The sequence below is a fragment of the Apus apus genome, chromosome 1 (genome assembly GCF_020740795.1).
Source record: "Apus apus isolate bApuApu2 chromosome 1, bApuApu2.pri.cur, whole genome shotgun sequence".
In the NCBI taxonomy this organism is placed as follows: Eukaryota; Metazoa; Chordata; class Aves; order Apodiformes; family Apodidae; genus Apus; species Apus apus.
Window position 1 is genome coordinate 102,179,424 of NC_067282.1, and position 15,535 is coordinate 102,194,958.

General features: G+C 37.3%; 1 protein-coding gene across 7 annotated transcripts in view; it reads left to right on the forward strand.

The window, feature by feature from the left end:
* CASK (calcium/calmodulin dependent serine protein kinase) overlaps positions 1–15,535 on the forward strand; it is a 189,161-nt gene that overhangs the window by 133,963 nt on the left and 39,663 nt on the right. For all 7 annotated transcript variants that reach the window (XM_051609086.1, XM_051609085.1, XM_051609088.1 and 4 more), the window contains 2 exons: positions 13,183–13,260; positions 14,521–14,601. In XM_051609086.1, coding sequence (XP_051465046.1) covers positions 13,183–13,260; positions 14,521–14,601 — 159 coding nt within the window. The remainder of the gene's footprint in view (positions 1–13,182; positions 13,261–14,520; positions 14,602–15,535) is intronic.

Below are 15,535 nucleotides of genomic sequence, written 5' to 3' on the forward strand. Positions count from 1 at the left end.
TGTTATTTCATAAGACAGCAGTGGCTGTTCCACAAGAAAGTGTTCAAAAGTTACAAAGCTGAAAGATACAGGCTAGTGCTTCCTGGCAGGTATAATCAATCAGAATCTGGTTCTTGTTTCTTCACTGTCTATCTGTAAGCATAGCTCACTGGCTGCATGCACAGATATACTGTGATATCAGATGGTTCATAGATTTGTTTGCTTTTATACCCGAAAACTAAAGCACACTAGTTTGCAAAAACAATTTTGAAAAGCAAGTAGTCTGCTGTTTGAGAGAAAATTGCGTGCACTCTACTTATCTTTCTGTGCCTTGAGGGCTTCCTCTTTTTTAAGTTTCTTGTTATCTTTTCACATGCAGAAATCTTGTTTATATTTCCCAATAGTTTTTTGACCAACTAAACCTAACACGGAAATGCATTGTACTTTCTCCAGAATTGTGTGAATTTGAGAAAACATTCAGGGCTCACTGTCAACGATTCTGTGTACTTCGAGGGCTTTTGCTTTTTGCTAGCTATACTGCAGTCCTATGGACTGAATAACTGCCAGTAGGTGAACAGCATCTTCTGTTTTGATGTCATCCAAGAGCAAATTTGATCTGGTAACATTGTACAATGAAAACAGGTAGGTGATTGTGGCCACAGAAACTTCAGAGAGTTTCTGAAAAATTGTTGAATGCTGTAGTTCCTATATACAGCTTTGCAGGGGTATGATCTGAATGTAAATCACAGAATCACAGAATTAGTGAGGCTGGAAAAGACCTCTGAGATCATCAGGTCCAGCCTATGACCTAACACCACCACATCAGCTAGACCGTGGCACTAAGTGCCACATCCAGCCTTTCCTTAAACATATCCAGGGACGGTGCCTCCACCACTTCCCTGGGCAGTCCATTCCAATGTCTAATCACCCTCTCCATGAGGAAGTGCTTCCTGATTTCCAACATAAACCTCCCCTGGAGCAGCTTGAGGCCATGCCCTCTTGTCTTGTTGCTAGTTGCCTGGGAGAAGAATCACATCCCTGCTCCTGCTGGCCACACTATTCCTGATACAAGCCAGGATGCCATAGGCCTTCCAGGCCACCTGGGCACACTGCTGGCTCATGTTCAACCAGTCGTCAACCAGTACTTCCAGGTCCCTCTGTGCCGTGCTGCTCTCCAGCCACTCTTCCCCCAGCCTGTAGCACTGCCTGGGGTTATTGTGGCCAAAGTGCAGGACTCTGCACTTGGTCTTGGTGAATTTCATGCCATTGGCCTCGGCCTATTGACCCAGCCTGTCCAGGCCCTCCTGCAGCTTCTTCCTACCCTCCAGCAGATCAACACTACCCCCCCAGATTGGTGTCATCTGCGAACTTACTGAGAGTGGGCTCAATCCCCACATCCAGGTCTTCAATAAAGATGTTGAATAGGACTGGGCCAGTACTGATCCCTGGGGGACACCACTGGTCACCAGACCCAGCTGGATGCAGCTCCATTCACCATCACTCTCTGGGCCCAGTCATCCAACAATTTTTTAGCCCAGCAAAGGGTGCACCTCTCCGAGCCCTGGATTGCTGGCTTCTCCAGGAGGATGCTGTGGGAGTCTGTGTCAAAGGCCTTGCTGAAGTCAAGGTAGACCACATCCATAGCCTTCCCCTCATCTACTAGACGGGTCATCCAGTCATAGAATGAGATGAGATTGGTCAGGCAGGACCTGCCTTTCCTAAACCCATGTTGGCTGGACCTGATCCCCTGGCTGTCTTCTACATGCCACTTGATGGCACTCAGGATGATCTGCTCCATAACCTTGCCAAGCACCGAGCTCAGGCTGACAGGCCTACGGTTCCCCAGATCCTCCTTCCGGCCCTTCTTGTGGATGGGCTTCACATTGACCAACCTCCAGTCATCTGGGACCTCCCCCACCAGCCAGGACTGGTGATAAATGATGGAGAGAGACTTGGCCAGTTCTTATTCCAGCTCCCTCAGCACCCTAGGATGAATCCCATCCAGACCCATGGACTTGTTGGGATCTAAGTGGCACAGCAGGTCCCTAACTACTTCCTACAGGAGGGGTATTCTGCTCTCCATCCCTGTCTGCCAGCTCAGGAGCCCAGTTGTCCTGATGATAATTAGTCTTTTTGTTAAAGACTGAGGCAAAGAAGGTGTGAAGCACCTCAGCCTTTTCTTTGTCCTCCCTTACTAAGTTCTCCCCCTCATCCAATAAGGAGTGAAGATTTTCCCTGACCCTCCTTTTGTTATTAATGTATTTAGAAAAGGACCTTGTATTATCCTTTACAGAGATGACTAGTTTAAGTTCTAGCTGAGCTTTTGCATCTCTAATTCTCTTTCTACATGACCTTGCAATATCCTTAGATACTTCCTGATTCACCTGTCCCTTTTTCCAAAGTTGATACACTCTATTTATTTCTGAGTTCATGTAATAGTTCCCCACTCAACCAGGCCGGTCTTCTTCCCCGCCAGCTCCTTTCTTGGAACACAGGGACAGCACCTCCTGCACCTTCATCATTTCATTCTTAAAGTAAGTCCAGCCTTCCTGGGCTCCTTTGTTTTTGAGGGGTACTTCCCAAGGGACTCTCCCACCCACTGTCCTAAAGAGACCAAAGTCAGCCCTCTGGAAGTTTAAGGTAGAGGTTTTGCTGACAACCCTCCTAACTTCACCATATATTGAAAATTCTATCATATCATAGTCGCTGTGCCCAAGACAACCTTCAACCCCTACATCTTCCACCAGCCCTTCCCTGTTCATGAACAGTAGATCCACCATGGCACTACCCCTAGTAGGTTCACTTACCAGCTGTAGCAGGAAGTTATCTTCTATACTTTCCAAAAACCTCCTGGATTGACCCCTTTCTGCTGTGTTGTACTTCCAGCAGACCTCTGGTAAGTTGAAGTCCCCCAGAAGAACAAGGGCATTAGTTCCTTTGGTGTCCAAACTCTTTAAAATGTAGTTGATGATCTGTACACTTCTTATAATTTTCTTTTCCCTAGTGTAACTTCATCAATCTTGTATTTCAGATGCTTAAATTGCTTTGTCTTTTTATATGCATGCTGCAGTATGGAAAAGTGATCGATGGACAGGAAGAGAATAATATGAGTGTAATAATAAGAACCAAAACACTTGTGTCCCTCATATTTTTTTATATATTTATTAACCATTATTATGTTTTCATTTAACTCTTAGGCTTTGGTAAATCAAATTTATTTAAACCAAGTTAAAATATTTTGCAGTATGACAGGTCTACCAGACATTAATTCACACTTCTTTAATGTTTTTTTTCCTGTTCTTTACAGTACCAGTCTGGTTCGTAGTAATTTTCCAATGACCTAATATTCCTATAACGGTCTGCTGTAGCCTTTTAATCAAGAAAAAACTGCAATAAATACAATTTTGCCATTCTTGTGTTTAAAAGTCATGGTCATTCTCTTAGACAGAAAGGGATACATTTAAATGCACATATAATCATAGAATGGGTCGGGTTGGAAGGGACTTTAAACATCATCTAATTCCAGCCCCTTTGCCACAGGCAGGGACACCACCCCCTGGCCCAGGTTGATAGTTGTGAGAACAAAATGCTATCAAAAAGGATTTTTGTTTTATTATCATATGTGGAAGGGGTATGATAGAATCTCCCCAAAGACACTTTGATTAGAATCATACAAAATAAAATTCTAAAAGATTGTACTGTAATGAAATACATAACTGAAAGACTGAAGCAAGTTACAGTATTATTTGAAAGTACAGGTCTTTCATTTCAGTAGCTTGAGTGTGAGAGATTGTTTGCTGTGTATGCACTGATACTATTCTCATTTCTCTCAGAACTCTGAGAAAATCATCAGTTGAACTTGGATGGAGTTCTGTCAGGGAGCTTGTTTATTCCTCTAAGAGTATTTGGGGCTAATGAGGCCACCAGAACAAGTCATCTGTAAGGCATTATATTCCACTAAGTTTATAATCTCTTTCGAAGTTGTGGCTGGCAGTTTGCATTAAAACTACTCTTCGTCTTCCTTGGCCTTTTTCCACAGTTAAATTTGTTCTCCTGTTTCTAGTCTTTCTCAAGAGTTATCCTTATTTTTAGATTAGGCACATGATGATAGTCCACTCCTGCTGCTGAAATACTTTCTTTTGCTTCTGAACTAACTTCTTCTGAAATAGAAATAAAGGACAATCTTTGTGTTAAGAGTGCAAGTTACCCATGTGTTGTTTTTTTCAGGTAATAAAGATCACAAAATAGAAGTCTTCTTTCTCAGTAATTCATTAACTTCAGTGTTATGAGGACAGGTGCCTCTGGTCGCCATAAAAAGCAGAGTTCCTATCATCCCATCGATTGTTTTTAATTTATTAATTTATGTATGTCTGTTTAGATAGCTGTCTTAAGACTCTCTTCCACTTGGGTGCCAAAGATGTTCAAAACAAGGGGACGAAGGGTCCCAACTACTTACAAAGTAATTTATATTCACTCTTAGCCAAATTCTGCAATACACAAATGTCTCCTCATGGGTTTATTGATTAGCTTCAGTATTTTTTCATAATTTTTCAGAATCCCTCTATTGTGTTGAGCATTTTTTTTCTTGTACAAAAATTAAAAAATTCATTTAAGGGGGACAGTAAAGAAAAGGATCTTCTAGAAACAACCATTTAGAAAGATTCACTACTTTAAAAAATTGTTTAATAATTGATCTTTCTTGTAAAGCAGAAAAGTAACTTGGGGTTGGACAGATTTCATCTTTTTTTCTTGCTTCTGTTAGAAATGTAATGATCAAAATTTTGGTGAATGCTGTAGGACATTCTTGTGTGTGTGAGTTAGAACTGTGTGGGCTTATACCTTTATGAAGCTTGATAGATGCAGTACTGATAAAGAAGTTTGAAATAAATGTGAAGAGGTTACTAATTTTGAAGACATTTATGTATGGCTATTTTCTGTATCAGGACAAATTATTCTACTTTAATGATCATATGTTTTGAAAAGTATACTGGGCTTCAAGACTGTGCTTAATGAGGAAGATCTTTACACGTTGTGTTTCATCTCTTGTCAGTGCATCAAAAGGAAGTAAGGTTTGCTAAAAAATAAAACCAGAAGCTGCAATTTTATGTAGCTGCCTATCCTGAATGAGACAAGAGGAATCATTTTGCCGTTCAGTCAAGTAGTTTGGTCACCTCTCCAGGGATGCTTTCTGTGGGTGATTCTGAATGCAGATGTCGTTCGATTTACAAGCGAGATTTTCACTCAGTGGGAGAACAATATCAGCTTTTGTGTGCCTGGGGCCTCTCGGTGCTACTGGCTTTGTCTATGCCTGTCTGTCCAGAGTCAGATAGTTTGCAAGGCTGGTATGTTTTGGCTGTTAATTTAAGAAGTTTGTTATATTATTTTCAGATATGGAATCATTAAGGTAAGTGTTGCTGTTTCTGCAAATATATCTGAGATAGAAGAATTATGAACTTTGAGGAAAGTTTCTTTTACTTTTTGCTGACATAATGCATTACAGACATACAGTTTTAACTGAACAAGATTAAATAGATGTTGGTGTTCCCATACGTGTCATATCTGTATGTGTAGCCATTTCTTCCCCTTCGAGTTTAATTTATGTTCATAGAGCATAAATTTAAGGCATACTGATTCTCCAAGAAAATCTCGATTTTATGTCTGTTATCCTTTGCTACTAATGGTAATGTTTCAAAGGAACCTGCATCCATGCACACTTCCGAGTTCCCTTAGTATTTCTTTTGATCTCAGTCATCCAAACAGATTTGGTCCTGAAGTCCAGACTTTTAAGGAAACAGATTTTCTCTTTTGCTAGAAAGAATGTTTTGGGGACCTCAGTTTAGCCTCTTACATGGCTGGCTAAAGGTTTCAGCTGGATTTGTTTTGATTTATTCTGTTTACCCACTCAATGTTGGACATTAGCACAGTACATTTTAATGTCTTTTGTAAAAGTATCAGTTATTCAGCAGTGTCCAGCAATGGCTGATGCTATAGTTTTCTATTTTAAAATGTTTTTTAACACTTCGTTCATTTATCCCTGATTTGCTCTTTTCTGAGCAGAATGTATTAATTTAATAATTCTATTACAACCTTTTGAAAAAAAACAAAGCAAGAGGCATTTTTATTTTTGTTTTCAGGACACTTTCATTTCCTTCTTCCTTTCTTTTTACTCATTGATAGACTGATAGAATATCATATGATATAGAAAAGAAAATAAAAACAGCAGCTGTGTATAAAAAGCTTAAATATTTTCAAGAATCATCTGATTTTTCTATGTTTTGATTTGAATAAGAATAGCTTTCTATGTCAATCACATAGTGTGGTTCAAGTTTTTTGGATCAACATTCGTCCTTGCCCTCTTGAATACTGATGATGTTGAAACGAATTAGTGGAACATGTTTTATTAAAACATAAATGCATTTCTTTTACAAAAAAAAAAAATAGAGAAAGTGTATGTGTGCTAGATCTCATGCTAAACTCCCTCAGAAAGTGTTATGCTGCTATGAAATAATCCTTTCTCATTTTTAAAACACCTTGATCTCCATTTTTTAGTTATCCTTTACTTGATATGTTTTTAAGTCAAAAGCAAATGGAAAATATTTGTTGAAAAAAAAAAAAAGGAAAAAAAAGGAAAGAAAGAAGAAAACTATGAAACTATGTTGGCAGGAAAGCACCTTGCTATTTGGGGAACCAAATCTGGCTTTTATCCCAGTCCAGCACAGGCAGCATGTTCAGCCCCAAGGAGTGGGAGGGACTCTCTCTCTCACTGCAATGGAAACTCCTTTCCCAAGTAGTGTAGAAGAACATTGACCAAGCCTTGGGGATAACTGAAGAATTCCTTCAGCAGGTGGGCTGGATCCTCATCACCAGTGCAGTGTGCTTTTTCTCTAAAAGGTAACTTCTCTGGAAGGCCATATCTGAAAGAACACAAAAAGCAGAGGCTATTCTAGAATTTATTCTGCATTATTTCATAATTATTCTCTAAAATACCTTCCATTTTCATCTTCTTTCATATCTTTGTATTTCATTTTTTGTGTTCCTGGGTTATGTAGATCACTGTGCTAATTAGCATCATCTCGTTTTCTGGTTCTTCCTGTTTCTCTGTCTTACAGATGTATGCAGAGAATTTGTCTTATATTTGGTATTCTGAGCAGAAGCTGTTTTTATTCCATGTTTTTCAAATATCTTACATTGCACTGATACATGACCAGGTCTCTTAAAGAGCTAACAGTAACTTCAATATTGATTAAGTATAATTTTTGAGAAATTTATAGATCCACCACTTTCCAACAATGCAAAATTCTGGGTTGGATTGCACGACACTTTGACAGTTGCTTTGTTGCATTTAACCTGTTTTCTTTTTAACATTTCTGGGTATTTATAAGTGTAGCACTGATGCAGTGAATCATGAAGTTAAATTTAGCTTAATCAAGTACTAACTTTAAATGAGAATTGTATTATTTAGCCCACTGCTGTTGGTCCTATGCCATCTTTCCTTTGTCAGTGATGTGTCATTGTGAGTGTCTGTGGAACTGCGCAAGACCATATCTTACTCCAAAAGTATAAATCCATAGATATTTTTTTTGAGTATGTAGGATTAAAAATTCCCTTGATTACAGTGTATTTTTATGTTACTTTGCCCTGACCTGTCAGAGAACACTAGAATTGTATGCATGGTACTTGTAGAATATTTTATTAACTCCACTGATATTGAGGTAAAGGATTATTTTAACAATTTACTTTCTACATTTTCTTCACTTATTTTTATGTTGAGTGTAGATCAGGTTAATTTCAGTTCATTTTTAACCATAAGGCCTACCTGTGGGGGTTTTTTTCAGTATAAAAATTCAGATTTTCAGATATTATTTTTTCAGGAACTTGGGACTTCCTTTGAGAAATGACAAAAACAAAGAAATACTACAGCACTTGGGATATAGCCCAAATCTTGAATTACACTTCTACTTTCTTGGTGCTGGGAGATTTCTTCAGAATGATGTTTCAGTCCTCAGTTAGTTTACATTAAAATACCCAAAAGCAATATAGGAACAGCCCAGTAAGTTATGCTTCTATCTTTGAAGTCAGTCAGGCCTCACTGCCTCCTACTTCCAATTATTCAAGTAGTTGGCTGATACATGTTGACTGTTCTTTGTACTAGTGAGCTCATTGAAGTATATTTTTATTCTCTGCATATCATTACAAAAACTTTCCATGTACAGGGAGAGACAAAAATAGTTGTAACTCCAGCATTAGCACCTCCTGGTGCAAGGTATGTTCAATGTCACAAAACAGGGGAGGAGCTGTTTCTGTGGTCACTGTGGATATAACTAGTTTTGTATGGATTCTGTATCATCTTGGAAATATCCTTTTCTTCAAGATGGTGTTCTAACTCTGAAGAGTTAATTCAACTGACAGAATTCAGAATGAAGCTTATTTAGGCTAAATCTCAGTCTATAGTTCCTGCTATAGGTCATTAATCCATATTGGAAGGGGAGTAGGGGGGTGGCAAGATGGGGGCAATGGTTATTCAACGGGGCTTATCAAGGTGTTGTCCATGTAACTCCTTATAGCCTTCCTGTGCTGAGAGATTAGTTTTCCCTAATGCTTATAGAATCATAGAATCATTTAGGTTCAAAAAGACCTTTAAAATCAAGTCCAACCACTAACCCAGCACTGCCAAGTCCATCACTAAACTGTTTCCCTAAAGACCACATTTACATGTCTTTTAAATACCTCCGGGGATGGGGACTCCAACACTTCCCTGGGCAGCCTGTGCCCTACAACCCTTTCAGTGAAGAAGTTCTTAATATCCAATCTAAACCTCCCCTGGCACAACTGGAGGCCAGTTCCTCTTGTCCTATCACTTGTTACTTGGAAGACATGCCCCTTGCTACAGCCTACTTTCAGATATTTGTAGAGGGCAGTGAAGTCTCCCCTCAGCCTCTTTTCTCCAGACTAAACAAACCCAGTTCCCTCAGCCACTCCTCATAAGACTTGTGCTCCAGACCCTTCACCAGCTTCATTGCTGTTCTTTGAACTTGCTCCAGCACCTCAATGTCTTTTATGCTTACTTTTGTCTGATCAGCTGCTTAGTGTTGTCATTAAAAGGTGCTTTGCCTTATTTTTGTTAAAATCAGCTTCAACTACATATTTGATGCAGCAAAAAAAAATTTTGAGTGACTTATTGAAATAACAGGATTTTTGTGTCAATGAAACTACATATATATTAGAGCTCCTTGTGAAATAATGATCTAAGCCCATGTCTTTCACAACACTGCTAGTGGTACATTCCAGAATGAGAGTGTTGGGTTTTTTTCTTGGGACCATTGAATTCCATTGTCTTGATATTCCAATGCCATGCCTTTTGGTACTGGTATTTGCAAAGCAGTGCCTTTCTCTCATCCTAGTTTTATTTCTTTCATCTTTCCAAAAGAAGTTGAAGTGTTTGCAATGTGAACAGAGAAAACTCTGGTTAAGGCGTTGAGAATGGAGTTGAGCTCCTCCTCCAAAAAATGGCTGGAGACGCTTGTGACAGAAATTTTTGTTATCGGAAGAGATGAGATGGTGTATTGAAGATGTCGTGTATTGTTTAGTGGAGGACTGAGGGTACCCTCAATATCTGTAGTCAGCTCATGGCAGCAGAAATTAAGTTTCCACCTCTTTTGAGGAGGTAGGAAAACATCTTAGTCAGTCCACTTAAATCTGAATAATTTTTGTTTTGTCACTATGATTTAAAAGTGTAACATGTATTTATTTAAGATTATTCAATTCCAGGCTTTGCTTACCATACTTCCCAATTTGGGAGAACATGTTTACCTATATGTATCACATATGATGTAGAGTTTTGCTAATCTTTGGCAAGCTATGTACCTGTAATGTCTGGCATATCCTTTAACATCTTCTGTCGCTTTTTGAGAACTGCAGCTTCCACAGGCAGTATAATTTTTATGTTGAGTGTTAATATGGGTTTTTCTTAAAATGTGAGACAAATTACTAGGTTAGAGTCCTAACTTGCACTGAAATATCTGTCGGATACTGGAGTTCTGTTTTATTATACGTGCACTGTTCATATTTGTGCCTTAATTCTACTGTGAATTTGTCCTGACTGCCATCTTTTACTCAAATCATGTGACAGTTTTGTCATTTATACTGAATTACCTTATATTATCAAACTTTTGTCTTTAAGCATTTTGTTATATATTAGAAGTACAGGTGACTGGTCTTTTTGGAAAGCTTTTTCTGAGCCCTCTCTGCCTCTTGCCATTGTTTCTGTGTTTTGAATGTAGAACTGAACAGGAATCTGTTGAGGGCACGCCACAAACAGATACAGCAATATTATTTCTTAACTGATATTCTCTTTATGGTATGACATTTGGCTGTGGTCTTCCCTGGGTGAAATTCACACAAAGCTGACTTTATTCTTTCTGGCTGCCTGAGAGCAGCCCTTCCCCCTGCCAAGATCGTTCCTTTTCTTTTAACTATTGGTTGCATTCTTTGTTTTTAGGTGTATGATCTTTTATTTGGGCAGAAAATATGCTTTTCTTTTTCCTCCCATACAGAGGTTAAATAACGTGATGGTAGCACAGTTAAATGAAAAAAGTGTCTTTCTTCTTTTCCTTAACTCAGTATACCTTCATGCAATATCCCTCCTTTTAATTTGGAATTTAGCATTTTAAAATGCTTTTCAAGTTGGAGAGGTTCAAGTTTCTTTTCAGATTTCTTAAGGGTCTTTTCCAACCCAGACAGTTTTATTATTTGTTGTGGGGTTTGTTTGCTTCTTGCTTTTTAGAGTTCCAGTTTAACAGAATTTTAGAAAAAAACTCATCATGCTCATGGTAAAAATGTGATGCGGTGTAGGCTGCTTGCATGGCGTTTCCATTAGACACTAGAATGAATGCCTTCCACTGTAATGAGCTGTGGGGGTAGAATACCCAGGAAGATTTTCTAGGAGAGATCAGCTCATGCTAGTAAAGCTGCCGAAAATACATCCTTTCTCTAGTTGAGGCTTCCTTCTATTTCTAGAAACAACAAATAGATCCCGTGGCTTGGGTAATATATAGGCTTTAAGACTTAATGCAAGCACAAAGGTTTTTCTTTTTAAGTCCTGTCAGAGTCCCTCCTAATGGTTTAGTGCCTTGGAAGCAAATCTCAGTAAGTAGCACTCCTGGAAGATGAAAGAAAAGTGCCATGCCTCAGCATGAAGGCTGTAGAAAAATAAATGCACCCTTGTTTAGTCTGAACTTTGCATTGTGTTTTTCTAAACATTCTTGGAGGCGCTTTGCTTCCTACTTTCCTTTTTGTCTCCTTTCTAGTCTCAGGAGATAACTTATCCTCTCCCGTGACAGTGAAAAAAAAATTGTTTCTCTGAACTGCTGGTTGTTTTGGATCACAATGACACAGTGACTGGAGTGAAATTAGTACCTTAGTTTTTTACAAATTTGCTAGAAATAACTAGAAATCTTTTCATGTAGCTTTCCTGTAATTTCTGTGATCTTAAACAGGATGTGTGTGTGAGTCACATGTATTTTAGAAAAATACATTTAATAATATTCATGCTGAGTATTGCATTTTCAACAGTTCCTACTGCACTTTACTCAGTACACAATGCTTGAGGCAGTTTTTTATCAGTTGTATAAATGTGATGCTGGAGTTTGGGTAAGTTTTGTTTACTTCTTTAATATAAGGCAAAAATGTATAATGGTGTATGCAACTAAAGTATGTCCTGAACTATAAGATAGCAGAAAGCTTTTATTTTAAAAGCTTCAGCACTGGTCAAGAGTACTTAAACTTCTGATTGTGTTTTGGTAGCACAAGGTGAAGTTGTTGGATGTGGAAGAAACTGATTTAGCATGACCTTTCTACTTTCTCTCCCCCAAGACAGTAGTATAACTGTCCTGCAGGCAATGCTTTTTAGAAGTGACATTGTTTCCTCTTTTTATATTTATTTATGTATGGACTTGAATGTTTAACATGTGTACTAGACTGTTAAGAAGCACAAGGAAAAGCATGATGACTTTGGATTGCATTTTTTGCAACTTACGTATCTTCTGAAACCAAATAGCATTTAATGTGCAAAAGAGAAGAGGGCAATTCTGTAGCTTGGTAAGATTCCCATTTTCAGCCAACCTGGGCTGTCCTCAGCCAAACATTGGAGCTGTAAATTTGTCAGGGGAAGCTACTCCTTGCTGAGTCGGGAGTTCTTGCCAGCTCATTCTTTACTTGTTGCAGTGTTTCACCACCCTCACCATGATAAAAACTTCTAATATCCTAAACATAGCTATTTGTGAGGTTTTTTCTGACTTATATTTCAAATAAGTAGTCTCACATAAATATAAATTAATTACAAGTATGACCGTCTTTATATTGGTAGAAATGTAATCAAAATTATTTTTTTAAAGAATTGTACTTATTACGGTGCCTTTTTATTCTTAATATATATTTATTTCTTTAAAACATGCACAATTTTTTAGCTTTTTGTGAAAAAGAGCCTGTAACATCTACCTCTAATTTGAAATTGAAGATGTCTCTCTCCTGTTGTATTTTGCATAGCTAAGGGGGTCTTAAAAGTATATTTTTTTTAATAAGTAGACTCGAAGATTTACAATTTCCTGTTTAAATACATGAACATTCTCTGTCCAACAGAAAATTCTAGTAAAATAAGGGGACTCTTCCTTTCTAAGCCCTGTTTCTTGGAAAGATTTGGTTTTCTCTTCTCCAGAGACTTAGGCTTTTGTAGCTTTCTATCTTCAAGAGCATTTTCCCATATTCAGAGGTTTATTTAAAATACTGTTTGGAATGTTTGATTGATTTATTGAGAAAAGTGGGACATGCAGATCAATTTGATTTTATAGCAGAATGTATAATTTACAACTTTTTTTTTTTTTTAATTTACGGGATCACTTCTAGTAGAAGAATATAGTTTCTGTAAATCCATGGAAAAAGCATGGGAGGTTTGCATAATCCCTTAACCTCTTGAACTTTCCCATGTCATCCTATGAACTCTGAATCTATGGCACTGTTCAAATCAGGAAATGTTTAAAAATGAAAAGCGAAAACCCTAAGCTGCTAGATTTTGTATACAAAACATCTGTGGGACTTGCAGTTTAGCAGTCTCCTTAATCATAGAAGCAGAAGCAGACTATTGTTAGCACTCATCATTACTTTATACAATGCGTATTATTTCATTAGTTTGTTTTCTTGTTATTTCAGCTTTATGACAAAATAAACACAAAATCTTCACCACAAATCAGGAATCCTCCGAGTGATGCTGTGCAGAGAGCCAAAGAGGTAATGGCTTTAAAATGTATTTTTTACTTTGAAAACATAATTGTATTTGAAGTGGGGCATTATTTTTTCTTCAATAAGATTCTGGTGGTTATTGTGGCTCATAATCTGAATTATTTCTGGAATTCTACCTTTGCTTACTTAAGTTACGTAACATGTTGCATAAACCTGAAGAGTTCCATTATGTCTGTATGGGTTGTTATTTATATTGCTCAGTTTCATGCAATAGTGGTCTTAAAATCAAAACTGTTGGGTAAATGCAGTATCTCTCATGTTCAATTTATATATTACTTATTCACAAAAAATGTGATGTTCCTAAGCTTATCCAGCTTTTTAAATTGAAAAAACAATTTTATCATAAATAGTTTTAAGAAGAGCAGTCCTAGAATGCAATGAAGATGGCCCATTAAGATAAAAGATAAATAGACACAGATATTCTTAATTCTTATATCTGAAAATAGTATTTTATATGTTTATATATCGCAAGTGGAGTTGTATTATATATTATCAGTAAAAATAAGTACAGTTGATGGGGGTAATGTAATAAGAAAACATTTTTTATAGTACTATTAAAATAGAATTAACAGAAAGACTAAAACACTGTTAATAACTGCATTCACACTGATAGACACCCCAAAGTCCTATTCTGCAAAATTTCCTGGCAGTTAATCCTGGAAGGTGCTTCTAGAAGCGAAATAATCTTTCATTGTTCAGGTAATTGCATGTAGAAAATAAAGGTGAAAGTACCAGGCTGCAGTAAAATGCCTCCTGCCTCTTCCTTCCCCAGATGATAAGCTGAAGTATGGCTCCAGTTTTATAAAATCTGAAGCTTGGAGGAGAGGTAGCAGAAAGAACACCTACACTTAATGTCTTTAACAATTTAATTTGTGGAGAAAAGTTTTCATGAGTATTTTTTATTCTGCTTTTAAACAGATTGTTTTAATAATCTGCAGCCATGTGTGGCAGTGCTTCATTTCTGTCTCCATATATTTCACTGTTGGAGGAATACAGTCGATTGAAAAAAGAGCAACTTGTTTCCTTCAAGTGTTCCTTTACTCTCAGAAAGAAAATTGAAATTAGGTGATTTATTCTTTTGGAGAAGGGGATGGACACACATTCTCCTAAGGCCTTTCCTGTAAAAAATATTATGTTTTATAATCATTTGGAGGTATTTTGACTGACCCATGATGATTTTAATTTGTTCAATTAATAGTTTTATTTAGAAGAAGGTTACTATGGGCATTTCTTCTACTTATTTTGCAGGTATTAGAAGAAATTTCATGTTACCCAGAGAACAATGATGCAAAGGAGCTAAAGCGTATTTTAACACAACCTCATTTCATGGTAAGCAAATGCTACTCTTGTTGGGTTTTGTGGTGTTTTTTTAAATTTTCCTTATATTAGAAAACTTAAATTCAGTAGATTCTCCCTAAAATCTGCAGATGATGAAACTGCATACAATACAGTGTGCCTATTAATAAATTTTTCTAATTGGCTGGTCTGGCAAAATAGTTCCTTTTATAACTACTGTGCTGAAAACTGTCAGCAGTTCGGATTAATCTGATTACAGAGCAGTTTCACTGACTTTAGCAGAGCTGTGTTGCGTTTAAAAAGAGGAATTAACATTTGAGATGTTCATAGGTAGAGCTGGGCTTCCCCTTATTATTTTTCCCAGTGTCTTCTTAGGATAAAGGTATGTAAAGTCATTGCAAAATAAGTGTTTATTTAACATGATTTTACAAAAAGCAGTATCTTGTAAAGTCTAGTGAATTTGTGTTACATATCAGCTTCAACTGTGTCTGTTTCACAAACCCAATTTGTGGGCAGTAGTTGCCCTAAGTTCAGTTCCAGTTACTGAAGTCCTGTCTTTTGAAACTACTTAAATAATTTATTTTGTTTATGCTGTAGGTGAAGTTTGTAAGTTCAGAAATAAAGTGTTTGCTTAAGTCTGCTATACATTATTACCAGTTTAAAATTGTGAATCTGACTTTCCCTAATACAAGGATTATACACATGTGGCTTTGTGATATTTGCTCACCTGAAAGCTGAATTACTTCAAGTCTGAAAGATAAACATAATTTGCAGGAAAGAGTGAGCTGAAATCTACCTCATATTCAGGTATAAAATGAAAACTGGAGAGTTGCATGTCCCAGTATGTTCTTTTGATGGCCACTGTAGCTTCAGGTGCATTTAGTACTTTAAATCAGATCAGGAGCGTGTTTGTGAAGTGAATCTCCTGATTGTCCCCTTACAATGCTTTAGCTTGTATAATGTTAGT